At 35.5% G+C, this 20710-nt stretch overlaps 1 protein-coding gene across 2 annotated transcripts in view; it reads left to right on the top strand.

Moving 5' to 3' along the window:
* The window catches only part of LOC150104187 (uncharacterized), a 334543-nt gene that overhangs the window by 10968 nt on the left and 302865 nt on the right, over window positions 1-20710 (top strand). For both annotated transcript variants that reach the window (XM_090396816.1, XM_090396817.1), the window contains exon 2: window positions 327-422. In XM_090396816.1, coding sequence (XP_090252942.1) covers window positions 327-422 — 96 coding nt within the window. The remainder of the gene's footprint in view (window positions 1-326; window positions 423-20710) is intronic.

Raw genomic sequence — 20710 nt, forward strand, 5'->3', positions numbered from 1 at the left:
CTATATGTGAACACCCCATCAGAAGAATGTTCCTGTGATACTTATGCTTGTAGTTTCTTAGTTGTGCTGTTAGTCCATTATTACATTGATTTGCACATGAGATTTTTTCAGATCAGGCTACCTACTTTATCTAGCCTGGAATGGACATGTGACAGAGGGGCAGTGTGTTGGATGGGAAATATGTAATAATAAACTTGCTATCATTCATATAATATATTCAGGATACTTTGACACATAACTGTCTCTCACTCAAGATTGAATATTTTGATATATATATATATATTTCTAAATATTATCAGAATACCATTATTTGCTTATTTTAATAGGCTGTGCACCTCCGCCTGGCTACTATGATCCTAAATATGATAATGAAATCCCTATTACTGTAATTCTTAAGGCAGAACGCTTTAAAGTGCCAAAAGGTAAAATTTTCCTTGTGTTATATTTAATTTTTCTTAAATTATAGTGAATTATGTGCTTTTTTGAACACCACTGTTTATAGGACCCCCCCCCCCCACACACACTTGAAGGTACTTATATAAGCAATCCATCACCCATCCCAACAGTAGAGCATCCTCAAAACACTTACACAAAGAATCAGAGCTACTTGTTCAAATGACACAGCCTTTATTACTGAACTTGGTACCTTCACAACACTTTGGCCATAGCCCCTTTAAAATCAATACTTCATGCCCCCTCCCACTCCTCTCAACCAAAACTTATGATCACAAGTAAACTATTTCCTTCCTTTATATTAAAGGCACATCAGAAAAGACAGCTAAATTTCTCCAGATACAATCTCCATACTACAGTATATTGTACCATCAACTTTCTAAGGGTCAGTCTCATCTTCTTGCACATCCTGGGGTGTATGAAGTTCCTTGTGCCTGCAGCCTCGCCTACCCTTTGGACTGATTAGTTGATATATTAACATCTGAATTGTAGAACATAAAAACCATGGTCATGATTCCTCTGTATAGCAAGTCATAGCTGACTGTGCCCTGGATATTTCTTCCAATAGAATTATATGGAAGAAGACAACTGTGTTACATAGAAGTTGCTGTATGACTTAGAGACTGTTTTTAGAATCAGCATCAGCAATGGCACACTATCCCGACCACATCAGATTTGGCTGTATTAACATATTTCTGCTGGACAATATACATATTGTTTTGTACTTCCAGTTTGCCATCTGGCAGGCACATGCAAAATCATTTTATGCGCTTTTGTAGAGAAATCAGAAATCATGACTGCGCTAGAAGGGAAAAGGCCTTATTGCTTTCAAGATATATAAGTAACCGATAATTGAGGAAGCATCTATATGGATCACATTATGAAGGAATGTGGTATTAAACCTGATATCAAAATTGGAGATGTTAATGTCAGCTCTTTGCTTTATGCGGATGATGTTATACTTCTAAATAAATCCGCTACAAGTCTGCAAGATTCTCTGACTAAATTGAATAGCTGTTGTAATAGATATGGTATGAAGGTCAGCAATAAAAAGACAAAGACAATGAAAATAGGCAGAATCATTGAAAATGTCAACTGTGTTGTGAATGGAGAACCTGTGGAACAAGTAAAACATTTCAGCTACTTAGGCACAATTTTTACTGAAGATGGTAAACTAAATATAGAAATAGACAACAGAATCAGCAAAGCTGGTATCGTGGGAAGTCAATTGAATAAATTCATATGGAATAAGAAAGAAATTAGTCGTAACACTAAATTAGCTGTATACAAGACTGTGTTCAAACCAATTTTAATTTATGGATCTGAGAGCTGGGTCAGAAGTAAAACACTTGACCAAAGATATGAGAGTCCTGAGAAAGATTAGAGGCGTGAACAGATGGCATCAATGGCAATATCATATTAAAAATGAGGATATTAGGAAAGAACTTGACATTGTCAGTATCCAGGAATGCGTTAGCAGAGCTAATCTCAGATGGTATGGTCACTTAAATAGAATGGGAGAGGAAAGATTAGCAAAACAAGTGTTCTCTGCCAGGTTGGCAGGAAAACGACCCAGAGGAAGACCAAGATATAGGTGGATTGATACGGTACAAAGTGCCTTAGACGATAGAAATATAAGATCTGATAATGTTGGCGTCTTGACAAGTAACAGACTGATTTGGAGGAAAATTGTAGATAGGAAGTTAGTAATGATGTAATTTTTTCATGTAGTACTGTCATATCCTGTACACCCCTTGAGGGTACATGGCAGGAATTTGATGATGATGATGATGATGATAATTGAGGATTTCTACAATTGGTCAGTATATTTAAATTTCTAAGAGGTATAGGTAATTTTATTTCAACCTGCATTAATCAGATATGAACTGCATATGAGTGGTATGTCTAAGGAAAAGAATAGGCACAAAATAAATACAAATTCATTTCTTACAGATAAATATGTAATTTACATTTGTAGCATTTCTTCAGTATCATAATAAATTATTATGATACTGAAGAAATGTTATCCAGCAGACTCTAATTATGCATGTGCAGATTTATGAAGTGCTTTGGTCAAAAGGCAGGGAAGGGATTATGGATAAATAGTAGAGTGAACAAATTCTCGTTCCCCCTTTCTCTCAATCTCACACACACACACTGCACTGCACTGTAAGTTACATGCAAAACACAATAAAAGTTTTACTGTAGCAGGAAATACAGTAAAATACCTTTAAAAACCTATTTATAATCTAAAACCTCACATCTATTCCTTCTCTTCTTTAATCCCAATAAAGAAAGAAATGCCTTTGGTTTTCAGAGTTCATTTCCACAAAATCCAAGAAAATTCTGGCAACAATCCTAAAAGTTTAGCAAGGCTTAACTTTTTTGAAAGGTAACAAATACTTTTTATATTCTTTACAGAATCAGTTCCACAAAATTCTGTAATATAAAATTTTTCATATATTTCAGCTCAAATAAAGTCCTTGGATATCATTAGGTTTAAAAATGCAAATTTTGCATAAAGCTTCACAATTCCTTATTTCACCTTTCTGTATAATGTTTAGTTTATTTTTGAAAACTGGAGGAAAATAAGAATGGAAACTATCCATTATGTAAACAGTAATATTCAGCAGCAATTTATAATATAGTTGGAAATCCAAGCTATTGATTGATAATTTGAAAACACATTCTCAAATCAGTGTTTTATTAAATAAAAAAATAATTGTAGAAAATATAGGTCAGCAGTCTAATGACTACCACATGAAGATGCAATTCTATGTTTCCAGAAATAAGGGGGGGAAGGTGGTGACTACTGATTGCAATAATTGCCCTTGTTTTCTATTGATATTTTTGTGGATAACACTTTTGGATAATCATAAAGAAATATTGCAAGCTATTCGATATTTGAACAGAAACCAACCCTTGTGTGTGATGCATAATATTTTTAAAAATAGAAAAAAGGTACTTTTGAGATATTTTGTGTACCATGAAGACTGTTCATAAAATATTAGTTTTAAATGTTAATTCTACCAAAACAACTCTAAATGGGTGTTGCACATGCACACACCATCACCAATTTACTGGCACCCTTGGTTCCAGAGACTTGCTGGATTAACTGTTTTGCCAGAGGTCATGTAATAAGAATTCATCAGTACACCTCTGACCCAATAATTATGCCTCTAAAGTACCACAAAGCTATAAACTTAAATATTTAATATAAATTAAATATTATTTAAGTAATTAAATGAAATGCATCAGGATTCAGAACATTATCTATAATTTCAGAGTCACTGTAGCAATAAACAACAGGCATTTCTTCATCAGTGTTTATCCACTCACCCAGATTTTCTTCATTAAACCCACCTGCTATATTCTTGGAAACAGGTCACACTTTTTGCATACTTGAGTGATTCAAGAACAATTTCTTTTCTTTGATACATTAAATTCTGTAAAGACATTGTTAACATTTTCGAGAATTATCAAATGTCAAGACAGAACATAAATTTTCTTTAGTGTTAGTGCTGGTACTTTTGAGTGATACTTAACCTTCACAGAGCATAATGTTTCTTAGTCTTGGATAAGGGATGTACAGTTTAGTGGTAAATCACTGTATAAGCATTTTCCTTAAGCAGGAGTTCTGCTCTGCGATGAGCTGAATAGTTGTCCAAAATGAGAATGCTACAACCTTCCAGTAGGCTTACAGATGTGCAGTGTATTTGGGATTCAGGCTTTTTTTGAACCATTCTAACATAATCTCAGTGGTAATCCAGCCATTTTTACTTTCACAGTATGTTAGGATAAATTTTAATGACTTTCAAAACTAAAGGCTGTAGGGACATTTAGTTTTTTCCTGTCACCAGCAGCTTATATCTGCATGCTTGCTAGGTTTGAGCAACCTATGACAGCAACTGTATCCATAGATTGACTGAATCCTGTTGTCTTTTCCTCCTCCTCTGCTGCTAATGTCCTTCGCAGTGTGCATTGCCAGTTTAATATAGTTTCATCAGCATTATACACATGCTTATAATTGAAGTGCTCGCTAGTTCCTTCATGGTTTGCTGGCTGTTTTTCACCACACACTTTATGGATATAAACATCTCTGGCAGCCCATTGAAATACTTGGATGGTCACAGGAATTTCAAGTGCACTCATAATTTTGTCTGGACAGATCAGGGCCTGCCACTCATGTAGCCAGTTGAATGTCCCTTAATCTGCTATCAGTTTGATCAGTTGCATTGTGCTACCTTATTTCTTTTTTACATGCACCACTCTGTGTGCTATATTTGCAATCTACATCTTGTTGTGATCTTTATGCAGTGTACAATGGTATAGCCTCACATTATGGTCTATCATGTCTTTGCGACCATCAATCTAACAAGTAGATTGTCATTTCAGGGAGTCAGATCAAGGAGTTCTCTACAATTAATGTGCAGGGACACAGTGTGGTTTATAGGAGTACTCCACTTCCCTCATGCTCTAATAATGGCAGAACAAGTTGGTCATTCTGTAAGATACTGCATGGATGCATGTTATGGGCAGCAGCATCCACATTTAAATTGGAGCATTTATGAGCCCCCCCCCCTCCACCATGAACTAGGCAATGGAAGGATTCCTCTTGAGACACATGATAAATCGCTTGTAAAAAAAAAATAAATAAAAAATTCTAAACTACATGGACCAGTATCCTGCAGACTTGATCCAGATCAGGGCTTCTAGTTTTGGCTAGCTTATTTCACCAGCAGTACAAGTATGAAGAGAAACTGGCTCTGCAATCTGAAGGCAAACCAAAAGAATTCTATTGTTATGTTGCAAGTAAATGAAAGAATGAATGAAAAATCACTTTCATCAATGTGGATAGTATGCAGGTGACAGATATAGAAGAGATTGTGAAACTAATGAGTGTCCATATTACTAAAAGCTCTCAGCATGGTATATTCAAGATAAAGTTCAATGCTACCTCTATACCAGAGGAAGAAACTTGGGTGTATGAGGAGGAGCGGGTGCTGAGAGGAGACCTCCACATAGCCTTTAAAGGAATGCGGAGAACCGACCAGGGCTTCTGACCTAATGTCCAATCCTCACCTTCTCGTGGTGCACCCTGTTGGGTATCTACTTTGATACTGAACGAACGAGGATGGGCTGGCAATTTGGGATTTAGCCGACCAAATTGTATTCTTATTGGTTAAAACAAAATAAAAAATGATGGTACAACATGACAAAATTTCATGCCGGCTGGGGCGTCGCCCGGTTAAACAAGGCCCCCGTTGTTTTCGCCAGGGAACCAGGGCGAACAGCGAAAAGTCAGCTACTGGAACAAATCTGAAAACAAACCCCAACTCAACATCACCAGAGTTAAAGATCGGTACTATCAACGTAAGAAGCCTGAATGGCAAAGAAATGGAGCTAGCTGAGGAATTAGATAAGTACCAGATCGACATAATAGGGGTGACTGAAACAAAAAAGACCAAAACTGGTGAGATCTTTCTGAGCAATAAATACAAAATGTTATATTCAGGCAATAACAATCAAGGAAAAGAAGGAGTAGCCATAGTATTCAACACAAAATACGAGGCTAATCTTCTTGAATGGCAGTCAGTCTCAAGTAGAGTAATGTGGAGAAATATGAGAATGGGGAACTGGACAATGAGACTTATTTGTGCCTATGGTCCCACAGAAGGTTCTACTAAGGTAGAAGTGGAGGAATTTTTTGAGGCTTTAGAAAAAGCAACTGACACAATGAAAAAGGAAAAGTTGGTCCTTGTTGGGGATCTAAATAGTAGAGTAGGAAATGATTGTGAGACATACAAAAATATTTTGGGAAAATTTGGAGAAAAGAGCAAAGCTAATAATAATGGCAAATATCTGTTGGATTTCTGCTCAGGACATAGACTGGTTATTACTAACACCATGTTCCAACATAAAAATGTGCACAAATTCACATGGAGAGAAGAGGCTAGGAATAAGAAAAGTCTCATTGACTATGTTATTGTTGATAGTGATGTTTTCTCCCTGGTGCAGGACACTAGAGTGTACAGAGGATTTGAAATTGGAAGTGATCACTATTTAGTCTTGAGCAGGATAAAATTGAATTCCATATTGAAAAGAATAACATGTAAGAAAGTTTTAAAGCGAATAAAAGTTGAGCAGCTCTCAGATGTAAACTGTAGACTAAAATACAGAAATATTATTGAAAAGAAAATGAAAGAGTTTGAGAACAGGAATCAAACCTTGGAGATTCAGTGGCAAACTCTGAAGGAAACATTGATTGATTCTGCCAGAGAGGCATGTGGTGAGGTTGTGTGCAAAGATAAAAAAATCAGAACTCCCTGGTGGACACAGGAAGTTAAAGAGGCAGTGAAGGAAAAGAGGAAAGCATATCAAAAGTTTCTGGCAAATAAGTCAGCTTTTACTCTTACAGAATACAGAGACAAATGTAAGAAAGCTAAACAGTGTGTAAAACTAGCTAAACAAAAGTCATGGGAGGACTTTGGCAAGAATATAGAAAATAAATATCAAGAAGGTGGCAAAATATTCTGGAGGTTGTTGAAGAAGCTTAGGAATGGAGGAAAGAGTGCTGTAAAAGGAATTAGAGATGATAAAGGTGAAATGAAAACAGGAGAAAAAGATATCCTTGAAGTATGGAGTAATTACTTTGAAAAACTGCTAAATGAAACATGCAGTGATGACAGCACAGTGATAAAAAACACTGACCAGGCATGCAGTCAGGAATACATATCCATACTTGAAGTAGAAAAAGCCATCAAAGGCTTGAAATGTGGAAAGGCAGCAGGAGTAGATGATATTCGACCAGAAATGCTGAAGTATGGTGGTATAAGAGTCTTACAGTGGCTGCACTGCATAGTTCAGAAAGCCTGGACAGAGGGACGAATTCCTGATGATTGGAGTAGAGCTCTCATAGTACCCATATATAAAAAGGGAAATAAAACTGAATGTGAGAATTACAGAGGTATTTCCCTACTGAGTGTTCCTGGCAAGATCTATGCAAGTATACTTGAGAAACGGTTGAGAAGAATTGTGGAAGAAAAGCTTGGTGAAGAACAAGCTGGATTCAGGCCAAATAGAGGCTGTCAGGATCAGATCTTCACTTTACGACAAATAGTCGAGAAAGCATGGGAATATAACAAAGATCTGTATTTAAGTTTTGTCGATTTGGAAAAGGCATATGACAAGGTGCCAAGAGAGAAGCTATTCAATACGCTGCAGTTATATGGTGTCAATGGGGCATTATATCAAGCAATACTTAGTCTTTATTTGAGTTGTGAGTCAGCAGTTAGAATTGAAGGAAGTACAGGAAGATGGTTTAATGTTAAATCTGGTGTGAGACAAGGATGTACATTATCCCCTCTGTTATTCATTATCTATATGGATCACATTATGAAGGAATGTGGTATTAAACCTGATATCAAAATTGGAGATGTTAATGTCAGCTCTTTGCTTTATGCGGATGATGTTATACTTCTAAATAAATCCGCTACAAGTCTACAAGATTCTCTGACTAAATTGAATAGCTGTTGTAATAGATATGGTATGAAGGTCAGCAATAAAAAGACAAAGACAATGAAAATAGGCAGAATCATTGAAAATGTCAACTGTGTTGTGAATGGAGAACCTGTGGAACAAGTAAAACATTTCAGCTACTTAGGCACAATTTTTACTGAAGATGGTAAACTAAATATAGAAATAGACAACAGACTCAGCAAAGCTGGTATCGTGGGAAGTCAATTGAATAAATTCATATGGAATAAGAAAGAAATTAGTTGGAACACTAAATTAGCTGTATACAAGACTGTGTTCAAACCAATTTTAACTTATGGATCTGAGAGCTGGGTCAGAAGTAAAACACTTGACCAAAGACTAGAGACCGCAGATATGAGAGTCCTGAGAAAGATTAGAGGCGTGAACAGATGGCATCAATGGCAATATCATATTAAAAATGAGGATATTAGGAAAGAACTTGACATTGTCAGCATCCAGGAATGCGTTAGCAGAGCTAATCTCAGATGGTATGGTCACTTAAATAGAATGGGAGAGGAAAGATTAGCAAAACAAGTGTTCTCTGCCAGGTTGGCAGGAAAACGACCCAGAGGAAGACCAAGATATAGGTGGATTGATACGGTACAAAGTGCCTTAGACGATAGAAATATAAGATCTGATAATGTTGGAGTCTTGACAAGTAACAGACTGATTTGGAGGAAAATTGTAGATAGGAAGTTAGTAATGATGTAATTTTTTCATGTAGTACTGTCATATCCTGTACACCCCTTGAGGGTACATGGCAGGAATTTGATGATGATGATGATGATATATATATATATATATATATATATATCCCATACATAAGCGGTTGAAGGACTTATAAGCACATCAGTGCTGTATCTGGGGGTGCAGGTGAGGACTTAGAAGTTCAGTGATAAAAGCTTTTCCAGAATGGAGGTGATGTAGAAAAAGAGGAAAGTAAGTTCTATGTGTTTGCAGCTGGATGGTAAAGGGGTGCTGTGCAGCCCTTTATCATCTATGAGCCAAATTGCTCTCCTCTGGACAGCATCAAGAATTTTTAGAGAAGTTTTAGGTGAGCTATCCCAAACATGTGAGCAGTATTCTATGGATAGGCATATTTGGGATTTGTGTATGTTAAGAGTTGGTTAGGTGTAAAATAGCATCTTGAACAAAAGAGAATGCCTAGTATTTTGGATGCTGAGGAAGCTATTAATGTAATGTGTTTGTGCCGAGAGACTGGAGGTAAATATTAGTCCATGCAGAGAGAGATCTGATCTTGTCTGTTGATTTGTTTATTACTGAGGGTATGGGAATGTTAGCTGAGATCTCTTTTCTGAAAGAAAAGGCAAGACTGTGTTTTGGTGATATGAATTGAACACGACTAGATTGTTCTCGCCCCATTGAAGGATAGTATGCAGATCAATGTCTAAGGTGCTAGTTGATGATCTTGATGCTTGTGATGTACATACCGCACATTTTGTCAAATGAAGAGTACTATTGTCTGTAAAGCTGTGGATAGGATTACTGGTGATTGTGAGTATATTGCTTATCTATGTGAAAAAAAGGTAAGTGATAGGAGAGAGTCCTCAGATACTCCTGCAGAATTAGTGGTGAAGCTCAAAGGAAGGGAGCCATCAACCAGTGTAATATGCAGTGAACCCAGAGAGGGAGCTGACAACTCAGTTACAGAGGGCAGCAGATAGACCAGAGGAAGGCAGTTGTTTAGCAGGCTACAATACCAGACACAATCAAAAGCTCTGGAAATGCCAAGAGCAACAGTGCAAGTTACTCTGACCCTTTCCATAGCACATGTCCAGAGGTGGGTGATATAAGCTAAGAGGTCCACTGTGGATTTTGAATGGTGGAATCCATACTGGTGGACGCTGATTAATTGGTTGTCCTCAAGTTGGCTATTGATGACTTTCTCTATTATTTTGGAAAGGACCGAGGTCATGCCAACTGTTCAGCAGTTTAACAGTAGACTTAATCTCCCTTTTTTGGAATAGGCAGGATATGTGATTGCTTCCAAAGATTGGGATAAGTACCAGCCATGTATAATAGATTGTAGAGGTGATATAGATGGAATCAGGAGAGACTTTTTGTATCCAAGTTATTTAGTTATTTTCTGATGTCTTTTTGTCAAAAACTACAGGAGGCATATTGTGCTCAGATTCTTTATTGAGTGGGATGATTTCCCCTCAATATTGGATTAGAACTTTCTGGTCTCTTAGACCAGAAGGTACAGCTTCTGTTTGGACAATAGGCAAGTTTTCTACTGTTGGCCTTTATGAAATCAGATTTAGATCTGCTGCTGACTGTTTTGCATTTGTTCATGCTTTGGTATAGGCAGAGAGTTCTTGAAGTGAACCACCTGCAGTAAGCTGAATTTTTTTTTCTTTCACTGCTTTCATACACTTTCTGTTGAACCCAGGGCTTGGAAAGAGGAGGATTTGGAGTAGAATGGGGAATGAAGACCTTCATGCCAGTGAGGATAATTTATTTGACTTGTGAGCTGAAGTGATAATCATACAATAGAAGTTTTAGAGGTCATCCCATTTAGCATCTTTGTAGTGCTAGAGGACACAAGGTCAGTAGTTTGAGGAAGGGTATTCTGTAAGAGAGGAGACTTTCACAAGATTGTGGTCATAGTTGTTGAGAGGGGAGGTGACTTCTATGGTGTATCTGAAAGTTTTTTCACTTGGTTATACTAAAAATTAAAGATGCCAAAAAATTATATTCTTGATTTCATCCTTTATCCAAATGTAAACAAACATTGTGCATGAAGTGACTTCATGTCCAAACTTTGTTTGCTTACACTTGGATAAAGGATGAAACCAAGAATATAATTTCTTGGCATCTTTAATTTATGGTGTATGTGGAAGGAGAACTGGTTTAATGATCCAGACTATTATGAGAGTGAAGAGGATTATCAGAAAATCATATAGGTAAATTATTATCCATGACACCTCCAAGGAGTCCAAAGACTCATCGCGGGAGGACACCTATTGTACAACTCTCCGTCTCCACCACTACACCGAACCTCTACTACCAATCATCAAATGATTTGTATTAGGTCATCGCTCATGGCAAAGATTTCTGCCTATCATCCAGCTTAGTCAACGATGTTGTAAAAGGGGAGCCAACTGAAAAATTATTGATGTTAAGGTCATCTAGGAAAATGATCTTACTATTTGAATGACTAGATTGCAGTTGGTAGAGTTTCATGAAGAATAATGTAAAGAGGTCTGAGTAGATATCGGAGTTTGGAAAATTTTAAAAATACAGCAGATGAATATTACTAATTGAGGCAAAGAATCCTTGAGCCAGAGGAGGTTGAAAGCAGTGGATTCTAAATTGGTCACTCTCTGCCATGCAATGTCTGATGATTTAAAAAAACACAGGTGCCACACTTGCGGTGAAAAGATTGTGGTGTGTGTAATTTGGATATTGGAGATGGACAGTAGTGGATGTAGCTGCTATTTGAATTTCTGTCAAGAGTAAGAGGTCTGGTGTGAATTAGTGTAAATGATGGTGAATGTAATTTTATGTTGGCATCAGTTCCATGGATGTTAGTGAAGTGAATGTGAATTTTAATGAATTAATTTATTTATTCTAATGGCAAAAAGAATACAATGTAGCTATAAGTTAATGTCTAGTCCAGAAAGCCAATCCAGGGCCTCATCCATCACCTCGTGGATGTCTTGGAAGGTTCCATGAAATTGGTGCCTTGGGCAGTCATTCAGAATATGAGTGATTGTCTGGGCTTTGGGGGAACAGTCACAATAAGGGTTGTCTGACAGTTTCCAGTTGTGTCGTGCATAGCCACGACACAACTGTCGTGGCTATGCACGACAGTTGTGTCGTGGTTAGTTCTTCCCTGATTAGTTCTGATCCTGTTGACAGATGACCAAATCTTCCTAGTGTTGGATGTTATTTTGTCTTAACCTATACTTTGGATCCGTCAGTTCGTCACTACGATGTTCTTAAACAAAAAAAAAAAAAGTTGCTAGTTGATTTCTAATCCAAATAGAGAAAATTTGTATTTATTCACTGCACCACTGTATATCTAAATTAGTCCAAGAATTAAAGTAAAACCAACTCTCAACTATTTCCCTTTTATGTGTTGTTATTATGTATACAGGCCGAGTTTATTTAACTTATTTAATTCACCTGCTTTGGTTCGATTATTTTATGAACGGTGCAGTAAAAGAGATTCAGGCAAAGTACAACTTTAGATCAACAAAGCAGACATTTAATATAGGCTTACAAATTATACACTTTAGTTTAAGTCACTGAATAAGGTATTACAAATATTTTAGCTCATCTGGTAACATAGTCATATAATTTCAGGCAATGGTTAATCTGTTGTCTGAAATACAGCTTTCACAAAATTCAATTAACTATTTGAAAAGGTTCAATGTCATAAGTTCCTTAGTAACCAACTACGTTAATATCATATAGTTACTTAAGTTTCAAATACAATATAAGGGCGACAACGCTTCTTCACAAGTATACACTCTTAAATCCACACTCCAGCTATTCTCCACAAAAGTTATTGTTAATGTAGGGATATTTTAGGAAGAAACACACACATATCTCTGCATAGGAGTAACAAAGTTGGTTAATTCTTACCGGTAAATTTCCTCGTTCATCTACTTATGTACGGACACCTTTTATAACTGTATTCACTTAAAACAATTAACAGCACTTATTAAAAACAAAACAAATCCTCTTAGTAATAACTGGATAAATTAATGGTCGCAATTCACATAGTTAAAGGTTCTTGCTTGGAGCAAAACGCTTGTACTATCTTTGACATCACTTGGCCAATTCAGTATTCTACCAATAACTCATGAACTAAGGTAACATGCAGTAATTCTTTAACTTGAAGTTTTTATGCACAGTTGCCTATTCTTCCAGCATTTAATTAATCTTTTAGGCACTATATCTCTTAGCACAGCTATCGTTTAAATTTAACCTTGCTGCCTCTACTTATTCTCTTAGTTACTCCGTGCTGTTCTTCAAGTTTCTGTGTGTCCCTGAAAGGTCAGTCCTGAATCAAGATCCCAATAAAATTATCGCTAGTCATCCAGTTGCTACTTAGCTATCTTCCATTGCTTTATTTGTTATTCTGCATCTTACTAGCTAACTCGCTCCTCTACTAGTAGACCTTAGTGAGCTACTTGACCGACTCGCCGACTCGCTATTATCTCACTCTGATTCCCCCAAATGAATTGTTTTCTCTGTTCTTCACTTATATATATCCCTTCTTCCCACTGAAATTATTCTTGTGTTCTCTTTTAGTAAAATCCTTTCCAGCCCTTCAATACCGATCTGCCACGCTCTGTTCTAAACTCACGCTTGCTATCTTACATACGTTTCCATGACAACTAAAACAAAATATAATAAAACTGAAGCATTGCACAACATTATACCTCTACATACAGGAACAAATAAGGAATATTTACATTTCAATTAATATGCAGTTAAAATGTTGAATACAAATTCTTATATTAACATAGCAATAAATAAAATAAACTTAATAATATTTTAATACAGTCTTTTCACTATTATTATATATCCTTGATTAATTAATTATTAATAGAACTTAAAGGTAGTTACATGAGTATTAATTTATAAACAAGTGATTTACATTAAATAATAATTACAAGTCTAGCTTATGTGATGGAAGATCATGTTGGATTCTGAAGTAAATATTAATTACTCAAATTTCTATATATTCAGAATCCAACACCAGGAAGAGCAAACCCAGGCTGTGGAGCACAGGGATCTTCAACCAGGAAGCCATTTGTTGGGAGATTATTGGACCAGTGTTTTTTTTTTTTTTTTCTTCTCTCTCTTTCTCTCTACATGTCAGATGTTGATGGTAAGGCAGCTGAAGAGAGTTCATCCATGGACCAGAAAGGGTTTCTTGATTTTAGGCAAAGACTAGATGGATTTTTGAGTCTGGTGCAGGGGCAAGATTCATAAGATTCTTCATAGTTAATGATTGGATTGAAGGATAGTGGGGATGCACAGTGTGAGGAGATTGGTTCTTAGATATGATATCCGTATAGAGAGAGAGCGATCAGTCCCCTTTGCCATAATGTGACTTTGACAATGCCCTTCACATACCACTACTTAGACTTCTTCTCCAGGCACAACATGGCAGAGTATGTGGCAGTGGGATTATGCACCAGTTGATTGAATGTATGATAATCTCATCTAGTATTAAGGCTTATGTTCTGGTTTAAACTTATTGTTAGATTTAATGAAATGAATACAACACAGAAACAATACAATACAAGTTTGTTGGATTCTATACTTCATCATTGTCAGGGATACACTCTCAATGTAAAAACACACACAAAACCATTCAATGAAAAGTGGAGAAAAATTAGACTTTAAGCTTAAAGTCCTGTGTGTGTGTGTGTGTGTGTGTGTGGTGGTGGTGGTGGGGGGTTACCCTCCATGGGTGCTGTTTGGCTGGAAGCCTAAAAAATTAAATTTTCCCAGATCTTGGGAAGTTTAATACAACAATATTTATTAAGATTAGGCAGATTTAACAAATCTGCAGCTGATTTTAAGAAAAGTCAGTTAAGTTTATAATTGTTGCAGTGAAGCACAGTAGTTTTTTGCATTTGATTCTGTACAAGGTATCCAAAGCATAGTCAACTAGACCAGACTGACCATAGTTATTGTAGCAAATGTATTTCTTCTGTTTTTCTAGGCAGTTGTTGGCAGTCTCAAAGTTTGACCATAAAAAAACAGTTTGCAAGAACGAGGAACCTTGTAAACACCTGGAACAGAGAGGGGGAGGGAGTATATCCTATGAGCAGCCAGCTTCAGATGAGGTTTGAAAGCAGTACAGAGATAAATTTTTTTTTAAGAGTTCTGGCTATTTTTTCTAAGGTGCCCCAGATATAAGGAATAGTAATAGCATTAATGTAATCTCTTTGTAGAGAGAGAGAGAGAGAGAGATGTGTGGGGAAGGGAGGAAACACCAATCTTTTTTAGCATTCGAATGATTAGACAGAAAGTTCTCACGAATAAAGGAGAGCTCAACTTAAAGGAAGCCTTGGTGGAACAGAGGTTGGAGGCTGTTGACAAGGGTTTTAGTGGTACCCTACTGTTAAGAAGGGGGAGGGGTGAATGATGGGGAACATTTATGTATGTAGCTATCTGTGTGGGTGGATTTTCTATAAACTGAAAACGAAAGGGTGTTATTGTTAAGACGAGTGATTAGAGTATCTAGAAAAGGCAGACTACTACTATTTTCTTTTCTGTGGTGAACTGAATTCTGGGATGCTGGTTATTGAGGTGGAGTAGGGAGGTGTCTAATGTGTTGTAGCCATGTGACCAAATAGAGAATACATCATCAGTATATCTTAGCAAGTAGGTTTGAGAATGGCAGTATCAAGGGCATGTTTTTCAAAATGCTTCATATTGATATATTGATGACTTGCTCTCTATTTGACCACATGGCTCAGACACATTAGACTCCTTCAATAGCCAGTGCTCTGAAGTAGCCAGCATGCAAGGCAAAAGTGAAAAGATCAGTGATATCAGGTATGTGGGGAGGGGGGGGGGACATTTTTCATTAAAGATAAAATATCAGTAAAGGAGATATTGGTAAATAAACAGCTGACATCAAAGCTTGCCATTATCTCATCATTTAAAACTAAATTTGGAATTAAAGATTTGAACTGATAGAAATTTTAATATAACATGAAGTATGATCTGTAAGTGGGTTTAAAGATTTAGCTAACTTAAAAGAGGGGCGGTCAGTATCATTTACTATGGGATGGAGAGGGTTATTAGGTTTAGGAATTTTAGGCAATCTGTATTTTTTTGGGGGGGAGGGACTAAACGGTTTGAGTTTAACTATTTCAGGAGGCCAAGCAGTGACTTTTTAGAAGCCTTTTTAATAATGATAAAAAGCTATTTTTGATGAAAAGAACTATGGGAGAGATTGATTTCAATTTGGGTTTATATAGGTCAAATTTCTTTGAAACTAACTAAGAACTTTCTTTGAAACTGACAAACTAACCTACAAGTTTTGCCAACTTAGCTGTTTGGCTTTGTTTTGCATCTATTTTTACCCTGAAGAAGCCAAACAGCTAAGTTGGCCAAACTTGTCGGTATTTTCTTACTTAGTTTCAAATAAATTTGACCTATATAAACCCAAATTGAAGTCAATCTCTCCCATAAGCCTTTTTTAATGTTTTTTTTTTTTTCCTGAGAATTAGTGGGATTATAATGCAGAGGTTTATAAGTGGTGTGTCTCTGTGCAATGCATTCATTTTACAATTACAATCACTAGCATTGACGATCACAGTACCATTGCAACTGGTTGTCAGAGGTTTCTTTCAGGCAGCAATACTTGTGTCAAGCTTATGATACCATGTTTCATATGCAGCCAGATAGCCAACAGCATCCATAGGACTTTATTTAGGCTTTAAGTCTCCTAAATTTTTCCACTTATTGTTTTAAATATTTTTTTGTATATTTTTACAATTTTAAGATTGTATTCTTGACATTGTCTTTGTGACAGAGATGAAATATAGGATCCAATAAACCTAATAATGGGTATGATAATCCTATTTGCAAAATATGGTGGTGAAAGACTGATGTCTAACTATTGACCTGTTGGAGTGGTGGCGAAGATTATCGAAAAATTGATAAGAGATTTCATACAGAAGTTGGTTGACATTGAAGGTATACTTTGCAATAAACAGCACGAGTTTACAAAGGGCAGGTCATATTTGAATAACTTGCTCAAATTTTATAATGTGATGGCTGAGTTACACAAGGGAAATGGATACTTTTGGATTTTGCTAAAGCTTTTTACAGAATGACTGGCTGACATATCAAAAAAAGTGGTGAGATGTATGAGGTATTTGAGTCTTCAAGATTTAAAGTAACCAGTGGGTGTACACCAATAATCAGTCCTTGATCTATTGTTATTCAATTTTTAGATTAATGATATTGAAAAGGATTTGACTGGAGACATACAGCTATTGCTCTGATGATACAATGATAGGGCAGATAATTAGGAATGCAAACTGATGTACGGTACTTGCAGAAATCCAATCTCTTGGTTTCTGAGATGATTCAGTTATAGCAGAGAGTGCGCTAAGGAGGGTGTTAAAAAATGATATCCAGACTGTGGAATGTAGATTATGAAGAAGGATTGAGAATTTGTAGACACAAGATGCCAGTAGACATGAGAAAGAGAGATGATATTATAGAGAACAGAAGTTTGTATAGTAGTATACAAGCTTCTGAAAGAGTTATGTAGGATAACATTAGATAGAATTTTTCATTTTATCAAGAGTAGGAAGCGGACGAGAGAGAGAGAGAGCATCGATGGAAGTTGAGAATAAATGTTATTAAGAAAAGTGTGAGAGTAAGATTTTTCTGTCATAAAGCAGTTTTTGTGTGCTACTGGAATAAGAATAAAAATGGTTTATCACAATATTATTAAAGTTCTTTAGATTGTTTGCTTATGTTTTGGTAAAGGATTAAACAAAACTAATTTCTTGTTTATTATAATTTACCTTGGAATGAAGTAAAAAATAAAATAACTATCTCTGATTCAGAGTATTTTAATAATATGATGATAAACCATTTTGCTACTTGTTTATGGGAAATATATATATATATATATAAGATATAATTAAAACAGTAAAAAAATTATACTTATTTAAACATTTTTCAGTTTATTTAATATTTATGGAACTGCAAAAATATAACAAAATAAAATATACTGTATACAAAACCAAATAAATAAAAATAAAACTAAAATCCTTACAAAATATAAATTATAAATTTTTATTTCATTTAGTATTTTTCTTCAGGAAGTATGATTTCAAAAAACATAAAATGTCCACTGAACGATTACTTAATCTTGTTCTTATTCTAGATACAAAATTGCCTGAAATAGAAAATTCTCTCTCACTGGCTGCTGAACTTGGTTTTATCGTTTTCATGGCATCAAATAATAAATCTAAATTCTTTTGTTCTTTTATTGGTTGCCTTAGATACTGAAAATTTGTCCTTCACTGTCTTTGGATTTGATATTATTTCCTCAGGTTCCTCAAGAAACCTATGAATTGATTTTTCCATGGCTTCTTTTAGAGCTTTACCCTTATTAATAGTTTCTCCGTCTCCGATATATTCATCATCAGAATCTGTTTCCATACAAGAATTTGGATATATCCTGGACAATATTTTTCCAGATAACTTAATAACATCAAGTTTTGAAGCTAGTGGCTATACACTAGTTCAAAATTCTTCTTCATTTCTTTGTTGAAATCTTTTGTGGATTTTGCAAATATAGCAAAAGGGTTACCAATCCAACTTGTCTTTCTTGAATTCATACTTCTAAAGCATTTAATAATTTGGAACTAATTTCAGTCTTTACATTTTTTAGTTCATTTAACAGAAATTCAAATATGCCTTCACAATTGGCATCTTGTTACCCTAAGGCCTCAGCTGCTAGATCTACTGGTCCCAACACTTTAAGAAGCTCCATGATTTTAGGATATTGAGCTTCATTCCACATACGAGAAGCACCAATATCATTCAAAGCTAAAACAATACATTCTTTTAATGTTATAAATCTTTCAGTCATGGTCTCTAAACTATTCCACCTCGTTTGACAGTCAAGAATCATACTTAGTTCCTTTCCTTTTTCTTGTTTTACATAATTCTGAAGGACACTATCTCTTACGGGAGATTTTCTAAAAAAAAATTGCAAATTTTTCTAATTTGAGAAATTGATTGTTTGTAATTGTCAGACAACATAGGGAATCCACAGTCATTATCTAGATCAAGGGAATTTTAAAAATCCTCACCATAGTCATCTTCCGATTCCTCACTTGTAACATATACATTGGTTTCAAGACAAAATGTTAACGATTTTAATTAAATAATTAATTTTTACATATTCATTCTAGTATCTAAAACTGGTTTTCGAATTTTACAAATTTATCCAAAAAAAACTGTTTTTAAACCCAGTTTTTAAAAACCGACAAATCGTACAAGAAGTGAAGATGAACTTTAAATATCAGTATACTCCTTAAACATAATTGCTAAAAAATTTGGAATGCAATTATCAACAGACAAAACTAAATCATAGCTTTTAAAGGACCATCTTCAGTCATGAGTAAAGTCATGATTGAAAATAAAATTTTAGAACAGATTAACTGCTTGGATGTGCTGTATCATATACAAAAGAAGCTGACGTTGATATCAAAATTTCAAACTTTGTAAAGATAACAGAAATGATCAATAATATTTTCAAACCTAAGTTCAAAAGCATTCCAGAAAAAATGTATAAAGTTTGGCATAATCTTCTTTACTATAATGAAGTGAATTATGGAGACCATTAAAACTAATTGGTCCTTTCCATCCTTATTCAACACACCTTGCTCCTTTTTTTTCCCCCTCAGAATATAGCTTTCTGTCTTTCACAGAAACTGGAGAAATAAAATTCCTGTGAAGGACAGCAAGCTATACTCTCTGAGGCAAAAAAAAAAGTGAGCAAGGCATGTTGAATAAGGGTGGAAAGGACCAATTATTTCCATGAGAAAAAATCTTCATATTAGGATACCATCGCCACTGTTTTCGGCAAACCATTCAGTTTGATTTTAAAGGTAATCATTATGTTTTGGCTCAACGTGTGTTCTTCTCTTCTCCCTCTGCTTGTTCAGTAAATTCTTGAATTCCAATGCTACAAGAGCCAGTAACGTCATATTGTATGGAATTAAAGAACCCAAGGATTTTAATACCCTTTCACAACTTCTGAACTTTGACACTGTGTACAATGTTGTACATAATCATGCAAATTTCTGATTAGTCATGCTTTCTGTATGTCTGTGTTTTATCAATGATTTTACATTATTCGTTCCAAGTCTTAATTTATGCTACAGGACTTACAGATTTTGCTTTACTGTTCTCTTCTACCATTAACTTTTTCGCCTTATATCTCTTCTACTTGATGTTTAAAATTTTAAGCTTTTTTTTAACAGTTTTAATTCACAATACCAGACAGTGGAAGTGGCACCTGAAGATAGACTTCAAGTCTAGTTGCCAATTGGAGGAACTTTTTCTAAGCCTTTCTTCGACTGGTTCCCGAGTTAGTTGATCTCTGGCATGGGCAAGCAGGGTTTTTATACTGGAAACTCTGGTTTTTCTTCCCAGAAACTCAAGAAAATTGACCATAGACCAACATTATTTCAGACAGTAACACATCCTGTTAGGGTTAGGTTTCAAGAGATGGCAGCACTTGTTTGCCGGTCTCTTCATCAGTGGCCGCCTATAATTAGTGATAGTCATGGGCCAGTTATTTCTGATTTGCTACTAGTGGAGATTGAACTGCCCACTCAGTCTCCAAAAGCTGGATAGGGTTAAAAGGCCTCGCCTACTCCCTATAAGGGAATAAATGGCATTAGCTTATTATTATTTATTATTACTAAAAATAGACTCAATATCGGACAAAGTATACAAATAATGAAAGAAGTGGATTGGACATATTGAAAGAATGGACAGTTTTACCCCAAAAAATACAAACAATAACACCACTGAAGGACACTTGTATCTAACTGATGCACAACTGCAGCACAATTTGTGACAGAAAGCCACACTATATTTAACTTTAAAAACACGTTTTCTAGACTAGCTAAACACGACCGCCACATTTTCAAGGAACAGTAATTTTTTTGTGCTATTCTAG

This window comes from Typopeltis vanoorti, chromosome 8 (genome assembly GCF_054136105.1).
Source record: "Typopeltis vanoorti isolate ZY-2024b chromosome 8, IOZ_Tvanoo_1.0, whole genome shotgun sequence".
NCBI lineage: Eukaryota > Metazoa > Arthropoda > Arachnida > Uropygi > Thelyphonidae > Typopeltis > Typopeltis vanoorti.